General features: G+C 38.3%; 1 protein-coding gene across 2 annotated transcripts; it reads left to right on the top strand.

Annotated features, from left to right (window-relative positions):
• Positions 1-3,696: 3,696 nt before the first annotated feature.
• Positions 3,697-18,550, top strand: LOC110442867. 2 transcript variants are annotated; one of them, XM_021486707.1, is made up of 5 exons: positions 3,697-4,075; positions 11,036-11,174; positions 11,557-11,669; positions 14,415-14,546; positions 15,786-18,550. In XM_021486707.1, exons 1-5 carry the CDS (start codon positions 3,941-3,943, stop codon positions 17,031-17,033), a joined length of 1,767 nt encoding a protein of 588 aa, XP_021342382.1. In that variant the 5' UTR covers positions 3,697-3,940; the 3' UTR covers positions 17,034-18,550. The 2 variants fall into 2 exon arrangements, with proteins under 2 accessions (XP_021342382.1, XP_021342383.1); XM_021486708.1 differs by lacking the exon at positions 14,415-14,546.
• The last annotated feature ends 194 nt before the right edge of the window (positions 18,551-18,744 follow it).

The raw sequence follows: 18,744 nt of genomic DNA, 5'->3' as shown, positions 1-18,744 counted from the left end.
ACCAGTTATATTTTATTTTGTTGTATACATGTATGTTTTATGAACGAGTCAAATCTGTATCTGAGAGAACCAGTACGAGTGTTTGTGTTCATTGTATCACATTGTAAAGCAAGGTTATTGATTTGTGTAGTTAAGTAAATATAGAAGGCCAATTCAGTTTATACTCGTGTGTGTGTTGTGTATAAACCTAAACAAATCACCCGTCATAATGTCCCAAAACAAAACACCTATTATAATGTCCCTTAAGAAATCACTCGTCATTATGTCCCCAATCATATCACCCGTCATTATGTCCCCAATCATATCACCCGTCATAATGTCCTAAAACAAATCACCTGTTATAATGTCCCTTAAGAAATCACTCGTCATTAAGTCCCAAATCATATCACCCGTCATTATGTCCCCAATCATATCACCCGTCATAATGTTCCCAATGATATCACTCGTCATTATGTCCCCAATCATATCACTCATCATTATGTCCCCAATCATATCCCCCGTCATAATGTCCCCAATAATATCACCCGTCATAATGTTCCCAATAATATCACTCATCATTATGTCCCCAATCATATCACCCGTCATTATGTCCCCAATCATATCACTCGTCATAATGTTCCCAATGATATCACTCGTCATTATGTCCCCAATAATATCACTCGTCATTATGTCCCCAATCATATCACCCGTCATTATGTCCCCAATCATATCACTCGTCATTATGTCCCCAATCATATCACCCGTCATAATGTCCCCAATCATATCACCCGTCATAATGTCCCCAATCATATCACCCGTCATAATGTCCCCAATAATATCACCCGTCATAATGTCCCCAATAATATCACTCGTCATTATGTCCCCAATCATATCACCCGTCATAATGTCCCCAATCATATCACCCGTCATAATGTCCCCAATAATATCACCCGTCATAATGTCCCCAATAATATCACTCGTCATTATGTCCCCAATCATATCACTCGTCATTATGTCCCCAATCATATCACCCGTCATAATGTCCCCAATCATATCACCCGTCATAATGTCCCCAATAATATCACCCGTCATAATGTCCCCAATAATATCACTCGTCATTATGTCCCCAATCATATCACTCGTCATTATGTCCCCAATCATATCACCCGTCATAATGTCCCCAATCATATCACCCGTCATAATGTCCCCAATAATATCACCCGTCATAATGTCCCCAATAATATCACTCGTCATTATGTCCCCAATCATATCACTCGTCATTATGTCCCCAATCATATCACCCGTCATAATGTCCCCAATCATATCACCCGTCATAATGTCCCCAATAATATCACTCGTCATTATGTCCCCAATCATATCACCCGTCATAATGTCCCCAATCATATCACCCGTCATAATGTCCCCAATAATATCACCCGTCATAATGTCCCCAATAATATCACTCGTCATTATGTCCCCAATCATATCACTCGTCATTATGTCCCCAATCATATCACCCGTCATAATGTCCCCAATCATATCACCCGTCATAATGTCCCCAATAATATCACTCGTCATTATGTCCCCAATAATATCACTCGTCATTATGTCCCCAATCATATCACTCGTCATTATGTCCCCAATCATATCACCCGTCATAATGTCCCCAATCATATCACCCGTCATAATGTCCCCAATAATATCACCCGTCATAATGTCCCCAATAATATCACTCGTCATTATGTCCCCAATCATATCACTCGTCATTATGTCCCCAATCATATCACCCGTCATAATGTCCCCAATCATATCACCCGTCATAATGTCCCCAATAATATCACCCGTCATAATGTCCCCAATAATATCACTCGTCATTATGTCCCCAATAATATCACTCGTCATTATGTCCCCAATCATATCACCCGTCATACTGTCCCCAATCATATCACCCGTCATACTGTTCCCAATGATATCACTCGTCATTATGTCCCCAATCATATCACTCGTCATTATGTCCCCAATCATATCACCCGTCATAATGTCCCCAATCATATCACCCGTCATAATGTCCCCAATCATATCACCCGTCATACTGTCCCCAATCATATCACCCGTCATACTGTCCCCAATCATATCACCCGTCATACTGTCCCCAATCATATCACCCATCATAATGTCTCCAAACGAATCACACGCCATGTCTCCAAACCTAACAACCGTCTTACTTTATCCAAACAACTCTACCGTCATAATGTTTCCGATCAAATCACCCGTCTAAATGTCTCAATCAAATCACCCGTTATTATATCTCCAAACAAACCATTCGACAAAATGTCCCTAAACAAATCATTAGACATACTGTCCCCGAACAAATCACTCGTCATATTGTCCCCAATCAAATCACTCATCATAATGTCCCCAATCAAATCACTGGTCATTATGTCCCCAAACAAATCACCCATCATACTGTCCCCAATCAAATCACTCCGCATAATGTTCCCAATCAAATCACTGGTCATTATGTCCCCAAACAAATCACCCGTCATACTGTCCCCAATCAAATCACTCCGCAAAATGTCCCCAATCAAATCACTCCGCATAATGTCCCCAATCAAATTACTCGTCATACTTTCCCCAAACAAATCCCCCGTCATAATGTCCAAAATCAAATCATTAGTCATAATGTCCCCAAACAAATCACCGTCATAATGTCCCAATCAACTCGCCTGTCAAAACATTTCCTTTGTCATTATGGCTTCTTTTAACCCAAAAAAGGACATGGGTCATCTGTCATGTGATACAAAGATAACTTTAATATTTGATTATAGAAGACCCTTTAAAATGTTTGTTTTAGGTCACGTGTTTCCTTTATTTATAAGAGGTCAAGTACTAAGAATGCACCCATGTCTTGTCTGTTTCACAAATATATTGAGTGACACTTATTTTAAAACTCATATTGATTATTTTTATTTACCAATTTAAATAGCATACACATATTATAAAACCTTTAAGTATTGCCATAAAACTCCCCTAGCTTAGGGCATTAAACCTATTTGTTTAAACTTTGTTTTGTATGTTATGGGTCAAAGAAGTAATATAGACGGTAACATGTTGTGTATGTTAGATATACCGTACTCTATTATTGGGGTCGTGAACAGGTCCCCGAATTCAAATTCAATTACGCTATCGCACCTCCATGTCAAGTGTGATCATCGTACTCGGCCATGTTAATGATTAGGGGTATTGTAAACACTAAACAAACTAAGAACCGTCCGGATTCCGCGTCCCAAGTCATAATGGAGGTATTATAAACACAAAACAAACGGAGATCCGTCCGGATCACTGTTACTCGTCACCTGGCTATCGGGATTGTCACACATACGGAACGTTCACGGTTGTGACCACTCAATATCCACTCTAAACACATTAGTACCAATACGTGTACAACAGACTCAAGTTTCTTGTTGATAGAGGCAATTTAAGATTCATATCCGACGGGCCTACTTGGGCTGAATGAAGGAATTTTAAACTTCAATGACAAGTTATTTCGAGAAAGAGATATGGCTATCAAGTGCTGTTCGTTTGATTCCTAATGGAATTTTAAATAGAATAGTTCGAGATGAAATTTGACCATTTCGTTTTCAACAAGTAAAAATTATAACCTTATCTGATGGGTTATATAGCCAAAGGTATTTGTATAAACCTTTCTGTGTTTTGACATACGATTTGACGCCATACTCCCCCTGGAGTGATTAATATTACTCTAACGTGAATATTTTGTAAGCGTGTATTCGAATATCGTATGACTGATCATGGCTTGTAGAAATACAAAAGGGAGGATAGTTTCTACGCATTAACAGAGGTAAGGAACTGCCATCGCTCCATACTAGGATATCAGTTCCTTATGTGAAAAAAAAAGAAGAAGAAGTCGTAGAAGAATATAATCCAAGGAGAAACTAAAATGGAGGAAAAGGAGAAGGACATTATTGAAAGGAACAAGGAATTATTAGTCCGGAATATTATTCTCACGCCAGAGTTTTACGATATGTTGCAATCTTATAATGTCCTCCCTGTCACCATGGTAACAGATATTAAGGTAAGCTATGCATAAAACACACTGTGTTGTATCTTTGAGCAAGATATTTTACTACGCTTGTTCCAGTCTAATCAGCTGTAAATGAGTACGTGGCTGGGCAGTGCTAGACATGTAGCATGCTAGCTGTGAGCGGCGAAATGGTATAATATCTGTACGGTAGCACATATCTGAATGGTAGCTGTATGCTCCCCAGGGAGTTGAGAAAGATATTTGCTGGTTGCAAAGGCCCTATAACCACGGATAATAATGTATGAACCGCTTTGAGAAGGCCTACGAGCTAGGTTGTGATAAAGCGGTATATAAGAACCTCGAATTATTATTTTATTATCATTAAAGATATGAAGTACCCGTCAACATGAAATGTCAAAAATCGGCGTTTTGATGATTGCCACACTAAGAAGTATTTTTGATAACTTTTGGATATATATAATATATACTCAGACTCCGATTCAGTGTGCTAAGACGTACGATGACGTCACAGGAACAATGAGACGACGTCAAAGGTTTTCACAATGAAAATATGTCGTTTTCATTCGACGTATTTTTTTGAAAAAAACATACCCTGGACAAGCCAAGTTGTCATTTTTAAAAATTAATGCCTTAACTGTGTTGAATTAATTTACATAAGATAGATTCATAGTATGCAATATATCTCATCTGTTTATGGTATATCTTATTGACTACATATATACAATAATGTATATGGTTTGCTGTTTAAATTTCTTTATAAGCAATCTTATAAAATATAGATGAATTATATAGAAAGTTACGAGATACCTTATAAGGTAATGACGTCACATATGTTTAAGATATATAATTTACGAACCACATGCTCGACATTGCTCCATGATTAAATGTTAAATGTTAAAAGTTGGCTTGCTATACATTCCATCTGACATTTTATGTCGTAAACTCGTTTAAACTCGTTCCATACAATCGTATGAAACGGGAAATAATTTTAGATCCAATTTATCAGTATACTATATCAAAGTGATTGCGCTATATGTATCAATATAAAGTTGGACTGTTATCAAGTTAATTGAGGTGAATTTTACGAGTACAGTATATACACAACACACTAATTAATTATCGTACGTGTGTAAACACATGCAATTTCTTCCTCGTTTGAAATCTTTTTAGATCTTCTGTAAGTTTTTAAAATAAATTTAACATGGCCTAAATCTATGTCAGACGACTCCTAAACCTTAACAAATACAATACGTACATTTTCGAACAAAAATCAATGATTTTATCGCAGGCGTCAAGCTCTGTGCCATACGATCCATTTGATGTCTTTCCTGTGAGTTTTTTTGTAAACATTGGTGATATGTATACATCATTTTATTGACATAAAGACACAGACCAAACACAGGTCGCGTTTTTTACTGATAGTTGACCTTGTTAAAACACAAATCGCCTTTATATCATAGAGTGTCTGTATATATCTTGCATGTACCTTAATATATACACAGGTCGCATATAGCTGTCCGCAAACTGTCTGCGTAACCGTAAAATAAAAAAATATAAAAATCGTCCCAATATAATTTATTCATATTTCATATAGAAGATTATAAAATCGTTCCAATTACATTTGATTTTTTTTGAAAATATAAAACTTGCTGAAGCTCATTTATTAAAAAAAAAATGAAAATCATCAAATAGTAACTAGATTTAAATTCTCGTGAGTTTTTAACCGATAAAATTGGGACGATTTTGACTTCACAAATCTGTAAATATATACGTATTAAGCACTTCATCCTTTAAAGAAAGTACAAGTATCTTTCGCCTCCGATCTAGACAAAATATTATGAATATGTTCAGATGTTTAGAAAATTAGTTAATTTAATAAATAGTAAAGTCGACTTTTCAAAGTTACTTCTTTTAATGTTTTAGATTATAAACATCATTTTAGGATTCGTATCCATAAATTTCATAAACATGCGTTTGGTGTTTTTGAAAAATAAATGAAATTAAAAAGAAGACACCAATATAATTTTGCACACGGTTCTTGTTACAACACACTCGGAATTTCTCGGCCGATTCGGTCATTTAACGTTGGAAGGAACTGGAATCGGGGCGAGGTGTTCCGAATGGTTACAACAGTGATACTTAAGACGTACATATTTTAGCGGTAATCTTATTCAAGCGTTTTTGCGCTTATAATATTGCGCGAACTTATGAGTGCACTAATTGAAGTTACCGTTTATCGGTTTATTATGTATATATTTTGAAGCACCAACTCATTAATGCGATAACCCGTTAAAATCCAATAATGCACTAAAATTTGTGCCCGCTAAAATAAAAACATTTTCAGTATTATAGTCATCACTCATGTCAGCAGTTTTAGCCTTGAGAGGGCGTCACAAACATCGACATAGATATGAGACTCATGATCCAATTAATATTTATATAGCTTACAGTTTAGTCTTGTTTATTTCTTACGTGTTGACAACACAAAATGACATTTAACAATTGTGTAGCAATGAAGTGCTTTCAGTTGTTGGCATTCATAGGCAATATGGCCCTAGGTTTTGTCCGTGGAACGCATACACACATTCTCATTTAACTCGAGACATTGTCGATAACTAACTAATTAGCCTAACTAACTAACTAACTGACTATACATGATTTGTTTTATAACAATTGTGAAACAAGTTCTTTCAACTTTCATATTAATCACTTTTTTTGGCCCGAATGGTAGCAAACAGGGTCTTTATTTGGGAGGAAACCGGAGGACCCGGAAAAACCCCACGGGTCGAGCAGGTAACCCCCCATACCTTTCCACATCCAACCGGGTAATCGAACCCCGGCCGCCTTGGCGAAAGGCAAGTTCATTATCCATAGCGCCCCTCAACCACATAAATAGATAACAACGTTTGGGATTCTTGTAGCCCTGATAAATTTACACCCAATCGAAACAGAAGTTTAAAACATGCACAGTCTGACACCGAGATTACAGTGCTTCATATATATCTCTATTTCTAATTTACCACCTTTAATTTATAGCAACAAGAACATCATAAAAACAGTGCTTCAAAAAACCGGAAGCTGGTGGGGCGCCATCTTTGAAAATATTGAAATACGAATATTTCGTGTTTGAAGTAAAACAAACGGTTGAAGTTTGTTTCAATCCCGAAACTATTTAAACGAGACATTGTCGATAATATACCCAATATAACGGCTTTGTTTTGATGTCGTGTGTATCTAGAAACTGTATCATATAAATAGTACGCCCAGTGATTGGTAAATACAAACATAAACCCTCTGTCAACAATTGTCTAGTCTTTGTTTACCGTACGGCATTAGTAAACAACCTCGTCATTGTTAGCTTAAACATTTTAAAAGTATTTCCTTTAAGTTTGAAAATCGCTACACACCTACTACACATACCTACGACCCCCTCCCATCGCTACACACAAACACATCCCCTATTCCTCATCACCTCCCCTACCGTTTAAACACACCATAAAGCCATTTATCGGTTAATTATTTCTGCAATAAGTATCACAAATTCCTTTATTTGTGTTAAGTTCATCTTCGAAATTCAAAGGTTTCGCTCCCTATTTACATTTTCTCTGTATCCATGGATTTCTCATATCAGGATCAAAGTCTCGCCTCCTTTGGGATGGTACAAGTTGAACTGAATCCTGCTTACATGTGAGCTCAGAGCAATGCTTTGATTACCCGTGAAAATGAATCGCACGGCATGACGGTAAAATCGAATGGCTTTGATCTCAGATTAGCTAGTTGATGTTCTTCAAACCACATGTACCACTGTTAAATGAAATATAGACTTTATTTATTTTACAACAATTTTGAAACAAGTTATTGCAACTTATATCAATCGCTCTTGTTGGCATGGATGGGAGGAAACAGGAGTATCTGGAAAAAACCCACATGGTCGGGCAAGCGACTCCTTACCTTTTCACGTCCGGTCGGGGAATCGAACCCTGGTCGTCCAGGTGAAAGGCGAATGCGTTATCCAATGCGCCACTGTCTATTCGTATTTCGATTGGTCAGTTTTTGATGTCTAGAACCAATTAAATAGCTTTCACCGCGAGCTTTCGATTTCGTCATAAGAAAAGCCAAGCATGCAGAGGTAATGTGTATTTTGAGAGCGAAACCTTTTGATTTCGAATTTCTCTTTCATGTCGATTAAAATGCGTTTCATGTTTTACGTAGCTTCTTGGTTATAAAATCGTTTCATATGCCAACAGTTTAGGTTTTAATATTGATTATGATTAATCACGTTGATGGAACTATCGATGCGTAAAATATCACGGGTGGTTATATTTCAGTCAACACGACGCATAAATGCGATATTTAGCATTCCTTATAATCATATTAAGAAAACGAGACACCCATTCAATCACTTTAATTTTTTTCTTGACGCTTAATATTTCCTCGCTTTAAAGAGAAACGTACAGCAATACGAGATACGTAAGTGCATTGACGTTTTGTTATTGCCTCTACTCCTTTAAACACTGGACAAAATTGTATTGAAGTTGTTTTTGAAATAATCTTTATATTACGGTAAAATAAGACGACTATACTTTACGATATTAGGCCTTGTTTTCTAGTATCTAATTTCACGGTAACATAAAGTTCTTCGATCGAGTGAAATGTAGTTGTCTTAAAACTTTTAAATGTATTTACAATTTGCAGACCCATACATGATATACGACTCGTAGCCTACGTTAAGTGTTTACAAGTTTATGTTCCTACAGATAAGTAGAGTAATCAATCACGTCAAGTGATATATAATAATTGTGTAAACAGAGATTTTACGGCTCGTGACCTCCCCGTGTAATAGGATCGAATACAAATATGACCTTCGTGGTGCTAGCAGGTCACGTGATAGGGCGTGCAGTTTTGTTCCTTCATATCTTAAGATCTCATTAAAATGGAGATTATCACTTTGTCTTTAATTCTCTCTGGCATAAACATGAATAATATTAAGGATCCTTGTCCCACGTTCGGCAAAACACCTGAGAATCCCACCGCAACACCGTGTAGTAGTTTCTCGTAAAATTCGTTTTCTGTAGCAAGACAAGGGCACTTCAGTTGGCGAGGTAGCACACTTGCTTAGAGCTGCAGAATAATAATGGGAGACCCAGAGCACCAATCCAGGTCTGGCCCAGTAGCGTTTTCTGAACACTTAGAACACTGCTGTTGAGTTATGTGGCTTATTTCATCTTCAATCATATTTATTTAAAAAAAAAAGTTTTTTCGGGGTATTGTTTTTCTTCAGAAAACAAATATTTTCAAATACAAAGTTACAATTTCGGCAGAGGTATGAGTAAGTAACCTTACGTTTATTTAGATAGAGTATTCGGATCGCGACGAATGTGCAAACCCTGTCCAACCCTGCATGTGGGGGATCGTGAAAAGAATACAGCTCTGCTGTTACTCAATGCATGTATCGTAGGAGGCGACTAATGCGGCAACCCCTGCAGAATTGGGGATTTGATTTGGTGTCCTCTATTTAGGGGACACAAAAGCGACCAAGATAAATCTGCTGCACCCATTGCAATATTTGGGATCTTTATCTTTCTTTCTACTTCTAGCTACCTTTTATTTCCTAGCGCATTGCTTGGCAACACCTCACATTTGGCTTGAATGTTGAGCGTTCGCCCAGGTGAGGAAGGCAATGGGTTCTGTTCCCAGGCCGGGACACACCAAAGTCCTTAAAATGGTAGTTGTTATTCCCTGCTTAACGTTCAGCATTAAGGGGAATGGTAACAACTGGTTCATCCGTTGTCCGTATAATGTTACCGGGCGGAATGCTGTGCTAGGTGCCTCCAGCAGGTATTTTAATGAGATAGCACTATAAAGTCGGTATCAGACCCGCTCTATCACAAGGAGGCAAGCACACCATCATTATCTGTCTCCTGCATACACACACGCAAGCACGCATACACTACACACATGGAGGCATGTCCTTAAATGACCTTGACTGTTACTAGGACGTTAAACAAAATTAAACCAAACCAAACCTGTCCAACTCATCCTCGATACCCCGGGGTACGTTACGCTAGCGAGAGTGAGCGTAACCCCTGTGGTTACAGACTATAAGTCTATTTGTAAACATTGAATACGTAACGTTGTGTATTTGAATTGCGTAATAAAGGTGACCATGCTTACATGTTGAAGCCTGTGGCTAGCACACTGGTGTTCAATTAGGGTTATCAAGAATGCAACCTTCAATAATATACGGTTAAGAATTAATGCCCAAGGTGAAACGTGTCCAATATTATCAGGTCTTAATGCTAAGCAATAACTTATGTACATAAATACATAAATATTTCAAATTGACACCATTCGGGACTTAATATCCGTTCATGGAAATTTCAATTATGTCTTTGGCGGAATTTCCTAGCAGAATCATTTCCGGTTTCCTATTGGTAATTGATTATAACGCACCTGTCTTGTGTGTTGTGAAAACATAACACTGGCAACACTATACCGACAATAAGATTGTACTGTATTGTTTTGTATTGTTTATTAGCTTTAAGCCTTGTGGCTCATAGCTATAGACATATTATAACAACATTTATACAATGATAGCAATGAAATAAAATAATCAAATAGAGTAATATGGATATGACATCACCTTGTACAGGATTTGTGAAAAGAAACCCATTCTAGACTGACAGTTTCTACATGGAATTAATATCCTGTACAGGTCATACACAATTATGAAGAGAGTGTATGTAATTACACTTTTTTTCTTTTCAAAATACCTTTATAGAATTGAGTATAGGCATTATATGTGGTATGATGCGATAACATTATTCTATTTAAATATATCTATAAAGTGGAAAATGGAGAGTATTTATGATAAGGCATTTATAATTAGCAGACTAATACTGACTTTGAACTGTTATCGACAATTTGCCTTTCATGTAATTAACAGACTCATACACATATTTCAAATATATATTGATTTTTGAATTCCAGTCCGCAAAATCAAGAGAGGAAAGGAATCGCCGACTTCTCAAAACTTTAAAGCTTCGTGGATGCGATTCCTACCGGAAGTTACGTCACGTCTTGAGCCTAACAGGACACGCCTATCTCGCCGACCATCTATATGAAGAAGGTAGTCAGCTACATTTCATATAAGAAAATAATAATGTTAGCTTCCACAAAATGATTTACTAATGATTCCAGCCAGTTATTAGTTACCGATATTATTCACTCAATTTCACAAGCTCATTCAATCATAGCGTTAATTTATTTGGGTTCGTTTTGAACCGTCACAGGGACAAGACACATTTTGTAATGCCAATAGTAATGACCCTATAGCATATATTTCTGGTCCCTGTGCTAATATAATTGTTTAAAGATAGTTCCGTTGTAATTTGATCAAATAATAAAAAAGACATTATTAAGAACCCTCTTCAATAATGCAAAATATGCATTTCAATACGTATCATTAGTTGATTTAGAAATTAAAGATAATTTTTTGTTTATATTTGCAGAAACGGATACAAAGCTACTTCGATCAGAAGATTTTTTTGGCAAATTTCCGGCTATTTTCAACCACATCAGTGACGACATTAAAACCAAGCTTCTTCAGTACCTGGAGACAAAGGTAGGTACGCATGCTCTCATCGTCTCAAATGGATTATTATCTCCCTTTATTATTACCTGGAGACAAAGGTAGTTACACGCGCTCTCATCGTCTCAAACGGACTTATTATCTCCCTTTATCATTACCTGGAGACAAAGGTAGGTACGCATGCTCCCATCGTCTCAAACGGATTATTATCTCCCTTTATTATTACCTGGAGACAAAGGTAGGTACACGCGCTCTCATCGGCTCAAACAGCATTATTATCACCCTTTATCATTACCTGGGGACAAAGGTAGGTACACGAGCTCTCATCGGCTCAAACAGACTTATTATCCCCCTTTATCATTACCTGGAGACAAAGGTAGGTACCCATGCTCTCATCGTCTCATACCGACTTATTATCTCCCTTTATCATTACCTGAAGACAAAGGTAGGTACACGGGCTCTCATCGTCTCATACCCACTAATTATCTCCCTTTATCATTACATGGATACAAAGGTAGGTACACGTGCTCTCATCGTCTTATACCGACTGATTATCTCCCTAAATCATAACCTGGAGACAAAGCTACGTACACGCGCTCTCATCGTCTCTTACCCACTAATTCTCTCTCTTTATCATCACCTGGATACAAGGGTAGGTACACGTGCTCTCATCGTCTCATACCGACTAGTTATCTCCCTTTATCATTACCTGGATCCAAAGGTAGGTACACGTGCTCTCATCGTCTTATACCGACTAATTATCTCCCATTATCATTACCTAGAGACAAAGGTAGGTACACGTGCTCTCATCGTCTCATACCGACTAATTATCTCCCTTTATCATTACCTGTAGACAAAGGTAGGTACACGTGCTCTCATCGTCTCATACCGACTAATTATCTCCCTTTATCATTACCTGGAGACAAAGTTAGGTACACGAGCTCTCATCGTCTCATACCGACTAATTATCTCCCTTTATCATTACCTGGAGACAAAGTTAGGTACACGAGCTCTCATCGTCTCATACCGACTAATTATCTCCCTTTATCATTACCTGGAGACAAAGTTAGGTACACGAGCTCTCATCGTCTCATACCGACTAATTATCTCCCTTTATCATTACCCGGAGACAAAGGTAGGTACTCGTGCTCTCATCGTCTCTTACCCATTATTTATCTCCCTTTATCATTACCTGGAGACAAAAGTAGGTGCACGTGCTCTCATTGTCTTATACCGACTAATTATCTCCCGTTATCATTACCTGGAGACAAAGGTAGGTACGCGTGCTCTCATCGTCTACTACCGACTAGTTATCTCCCTTTATCATTACCTGGTTACAAAGGTAGGTAGGTACACGTGCTCTCATCGTCTTATACCGTCTAATTATCTCCTTAATATTACCTGGACACAAAAGTAGGTACAAGTGTTCTCATCGTCTCATACCCACTAATTATCTCCCTTTATCATTACCTGGAGACAAAGTTAGGTACACGTGCTCTCATCGTCTCATACCGACTAATTATCTCTCTTTATCATTACCTAGAGACAAAGTTAGGTACTCGTGCTCTCATCGTCTCATACCCACTAATTATCTCCCTTTACCATTTCCCGGAAACAAAGGTAGGTACAAGTGCTCTCATCGTCTCATACTGACCAATTATCTCCTTTTATCGTTACCTTGACACATCCCATACCGACCAATATCTCCCTTTTTCATTATCTGGAGACAAAGGTACGTACGCGTGTTCTTCTACGTCTCACACCGACTAATTGTCTCCTTTTATCATCACCTGGAGTCAAAGGTACGTACGCGGCTACTCATCATCTCATACAGATTAATTATCTCCCTTTATCAATATTCCATCCATCGTGTATTATTTTCATTTCTGGATGAATAAAATGCGTTAAATTCCGAAATTTATTCTGATTTTACACAAGGTAACATATGGCTCTCTTGTGGTATTATATTATAATTACTTTCGTGGCATTATTCAAGTAATTACTTGCATAAATATGGCTATTTTCGGGGTTGTATTGGTGTACCGTATCAGGGTGGTTTGGTTTGGCATCATTCAATGTTACATGGCGGAGAAAAAAAGCAAACCTTATGCGAAGCAGAAGTCATATCCTCCAAAGACCACGTGCTTCCCCACCCTAAGTGTACAGAGATATAGGCCTATTGGGGGCAATGTTGTATTCACGATAATATTGTATTCATACCATTGTGAATTCACTAAGTTCAACTAAACAACGAACAAACCTTGTCAGGTAAACTGTAGACGACCTTTTAATGTCAAAAACTCAAATACGTAGTTTACATTTCTCTTGAGATTTAAGGTTCACGTCCTTAAGGTTCCCCGTCCCATTGCACTGCCGTTTTTTCCTATATAACGTAACCTCCCGTTAACTTCCGTTGTGATATAACTGTAAAATATTTGAACTCGGACATTTCCGTTTTTATCAGGTAGCCCAATCGGTTTCAGCGATAGTATAACAATCTGAAGTCCAGGGTTTGAATCCAGGTCTAGCCCCACAGAATAAAACACACTCAGGACATGTTTGTCGATTATATTTTGTTTAATTCATCTCTGTTATGATTTCATTTAAGTCCCTCTAGATGTACTTTTCCTTTCAAAAATGATATATCAAACTTTAAGTCATGCCGGAAAAATAGGTTTCGAATGCATGGTTTCTTTTTTTGCAGAGGTACGGGGACCATTGAAAAAAACACTGAAAAAAATGCTCTGATATGAAATGTCTATCACTTCCCTTTTGTAGCTAAAAGAGAAGATGCTCGTGAATGCATGGGTGAATTCCGCCTTGGAGAGGAGTGAGATTCTCGAATCACGAAAATTAGAATTTGAGCACGAGAGGGAATTGAGGACAAAATTGGAAAAATATAAACGTCAGGTTGGTCATGTTCTATCTTATGTTCCTTCAAACGAAACGGAATGTTTACTAATTGATAGCTGCATACATTACAGTTCAAATACTATGCTCATTCACAACAGTGTATTTTTACTTTTTGATTGCAAGATATAGACTATTGGTGGATTTCTTAGTCTCGTACTCTCGTAACACATGCAGGTCCGGGGGAAAGAATATGCCCGCTCTATCCCACTGCATGTTCGTAAGAGGCGACTAATATAGCCCCCCCTGCAGAATCGGGGGTGGTGTCTTCCTTGTTTTCCGGTTTGGGGACATTGAATAAACAAAGAGTAGACCTGCTGTGTCCCACTGCATGTGTGTCGTAAAAGGCGACTAGTGCTGGGCTCTCTGTAGAGTCTTGGGGTTTCTTTCAGTGTCGTCTACGAAGGGGACACGGAAGAGTCCAACATGGGCACCCGTCCTAAACCCCAAACAAACACAAATCTTAGTCACGTAGGTTTGCCGTAACGCTGATTTCCACAATTATCACTTTTGAGAAACGGTTCACAATATACACTCTTTACTCATGATCAATTTTGTTTTAACCAGTACTGCACTAACTTTTGAAATTCATATATTATAATTCAGGGGATTTAGACCAATTTGGATTCCCCCCGTTTTGGCCCCTAGCATTGCCGATGGAATCTTAAAGGACTAAAGAGCTGTATGATGGAGTTTTATTCATTTCGACATAGTATATTATAGTATAGGTGCAATGAAATGCTTGTGTCTTACATCCATCCACCGACCAAGCTCGACGCTGCTGAAACAGCTAGCATGTCCCCGGATTATACCGTATCACAGGAAATTCCCCTCTTATTCCTTCGCGGTAACATTCTACCCTCCGAAAAGTCTCGTCCCGAGATATAGTCTGGGGATTCCCTTGGGTCCTCCCTGTGTACATATGTACCTTCCCTAACCACCGGGAACTGGCTGTACATGGTACAACATGGATAGTCACTATACGCTGCCACCAAATGTAACATGCAGGCGGTCACCCATCCTTCCATCGACCAAGTTCGACTCTGCCACCAAATGTAACGTGCAGGCGGTCAATTATCCAGCCACTGGCCACTAGTTAACGCGTCCCTGGGTTCTTGCCAGTCAGGCAATACTTCTCCTTCATAATCCCTAGCTTGTATATAACGTTCACTTTTAACTTATGTTGTTATGCTGTTTGCTAAGTTCAGCGAGCTAACTGTTGTTTTGTTCCGTTTCCAGGTAGGCAAGTCAGAGAACGATCTAGCTACAGCTAAGGAAGAGTTAAGACAGAACAGATTGGATATGAAAATACATCTGAAGGAAGTAGAGGAATCTGAGAAAAGGTTTAAACAGGAGTTGGGGGTACAATCACGGTTCAACGCAGCCAATAACAGCTCAATGCTGAGACTTACAGAGCAGTTTACGTCGGTCAACATCAAGATTCACAAGTTAAATGGATGGATTCAAGACTTTCTACACGACAGTGCGACGGTAGAAACACAAGAAAACGTCACTGGTGCAATGCTGACCATTTTGGAAAGAAATATACAAACATTGATGGACAAAACCGATCAGCATGCCGAGACGCTTGACCGTAGCTCCAGCGAAAGGACCACCATTTTGAACATTCTCAAAAAACCTGTGTCTCGAACTGAACTGCTTTCGGAGACAGTTCGGAAGCACGTTGAAAAAGAGAACAAAAACAAACTAGCGGTATGTCACGAATTGGAGAGGCTTAACGAAAGCTTACGAGATTTCGGCGCCGGAAGTCATTCCAACGGGGGATCCTCGAGCTCAGTGCCACAAACAACAGATTTACGTTTAATTCGTAATATGATTGCGACATTTCGAGTGGAAGCAGAGCACCTCAGGAAGAAACTTAAGTGGAAGGATTCAAAAATTGATGAACTTGTCGAAGAACTTCGACAAAAGCCTCCTTCCTTGCGTCCCATTGAAGGAAACCCTCGTCCAACTGGTGACGTATTCCACAGAGAACGCCAACTGCCTGCGCATTCGTCGCCTGAATCAAACGGTGAAAAAGCATTACCTAATGAAAAAGCTGAAGATCACATATCCAATAACGAAACGGCATCACGTTACACGGCCAAATTGGAGAAACGGTCGCGTGAAGGTAGTCCATTGAAACCGATCTCCATAGTGACAGACAGTACCGAGGGAAATGATACCGATGGAAACCAGTCCAGCTTGCTCTCAATGGAACAGATGGATACTTCAATAGAGGATAAATGTTTAACCTTTCCAGTGGTCAACGAACAGCTCAGTTACATCTCAACTCCCAGATCTCTTAAAGTACGAACACCGGTAGACCAAACAAATATAAATATGGCCAAAGGAAAGCGAGACGGTGACACTATGGCGATTCAGGAAGTGACGTCATACATGGAGGAAAAAATAACTGAAGGGAAGTTGCCACCGATAGTACCGAACTCTTCGTATTTGAATTTCGAAATTACACCGTCCACTTGAAACAAAACAACTTAATCATCGTAATATTGAATAAGTATCTTTTCAGTTATTTTGGAGCGACAAAACGAAATGGCGACCAATGAAATAAAATCGCTCAAAGCATGACCACATAAGGATTGAACGGCATCTTTCTATTTCATATCGGTATGAACTTTGAAAAATAACGTTTAATCCTTATATTTTCATTTTTAACGTTTAGTTATTACTGACCTTAATACAGATATGCCATTATATTTTCGATATTGTAGTGTCTTTGTCGTCAGTGCAAGCGAGATTCCTGGAACAGCCTAACTTCACATAACGTTTGCTTCTAACGGTTGCCTAATGGTATTCAAAGCGGGAGGAGAAGTTTCAAAATGACACTGATCTAATTGCGTTCATAGCTTTATGAGCGCAATTTCTCTTGATAATGTTTACAGATGAACTTGTAGTGGAAATGTAAATATACCGATGTGATACCAAATGGTCTCATAGCTACATAATGCTTGGGCAAGCGACAAATTAAGGTATATGACTAATTTGGTTATTCATGCATACGTATATATATATATATATGTGTGTTATTCTTGTCTATTCAACAATGCTTGTGGCGGCGTCATTTATTCAACTCAACGAGTCGTTTCAAGCCAAGAGATCATTTACATAGAATTTGGACTTATATTTTTACATCGATCTATTTACATTTTACAACCACTTATAAAGACCATATTTCCATAAGTTCAGTTCCTCGTGAAAGTATTGCCGATGCTATTAGAAGCTGAATGCCATGCGTAACATTTAAGCATTGGACTGCTTTCAGTAGGCATTCATAGGCAAGATGAATGCCAGCTGGACAAAGGCAAAGCGCTTCATGTCGGATTTTCCTTTGTCTGGTTGGACTTCATATTGCCTGTGAATACCAACTGAAAGCAGTTCAATACTTATATTTAGCATTTTTGGAATCTGTTCATCTCATAAAAAATCGATTGGATTTATTGTTATTCAGCATTTAGTTTATATAATGTATATATCGTGTGTGCGTGTTCAATGAATAGAACTGCCATCACCCGGAGAGGGTCAGTACGTGGTATCCAACGTAACAATTATGACGTCATAATATTGACAATCGGTCCATGGGATTCATAGCCTATATGAATGCCAACTGAATTTGGCAGTGGTATATAGTGACAATGCCATACGGTGGTAAATATTGACAGATATCAAAATGGAAGCATTTCAAAATAATGTGACATCACTTCCGGGCATCAAAGTCGGGAAAAGGTAATCCTAGACATTTGACAATGTGTATTTCATGCCACAAGTTATCCCGATTTGTTTTAGTTTTTAAGCTAAGTTTGATATTTATACTTTATACTTCGTTTGGTGAGTTCTACTGGGTTTTTGTTAACCGCTCTTAAACCCGACCTCGACTTTTTTTTTAAGCGACAACCTATGCACGAATTCACATACATGAATACAGGCCCTTGCAGTGTACTGCATCATATAATATGTGTATATATATAAATAAAATACTCGTTTGTTTCATACTGATGTCTGTGTGTTTAGCGATATACAGTCATACTTTTCATTTATTGTCCTTGTGAAAGGGAGACTTGACCCCCACGTGTTATCAAGATCACCTTGCTTATCAAAGGCGGATGGACACTGAGGTAAACACGAAAAAGTCATTGTGACATTTCACTTGGTAGAATACATATAATCAGCATATGTT

Source organism: Mizuhopecten yessoensis, unplaced genomic scaffold, assembly GCF_002113885.1.
Source record: "Mizuhopecten yessoensis strain PY_sf001 unplaced genomic scaffold, ASM211388v2 scaffold716307, whole genome shotgun sequence".
NCBI classification, from domain to species: domain Eukaryota; kingdom Metazoa; phylum Mollusca; class Bivalvia; order Pectinida; family Pectinidae; genus Mizuhopecten; species Mizuhopecten yessoensis.
This window is presented reverse-complemented; position numbering and strand designations above follow the sequence as displayed.

What these genes read in the sequence shown, in the direction of transcription:
- LOC110442867 (XM_021486707.1), top strand. Translation starts at nt 3,941, where the DNA reads ATGGAGGAAAAGGAGAAGGACATTATTGAAAGGAACAAGGAATTATTA. An exon ending in CCATGGTAACAGATATTAAG is followed by an intron (nt 4,076 to 11,035) that starts GTAAGCTATGCA and finishes TTTGAATTCCAG; the next exon opens with TCCGCAAAATCAAGAGAGGA. An exon ending in TGGAAAAATATAAACGTCAG is followed by an intron (nt 14,547 to 15,785) that starts GTTGGTCATGTT and finishes TTCCGTTTCCAG; the next exon opens with GTAGGCAAGTCAGAGAACGA.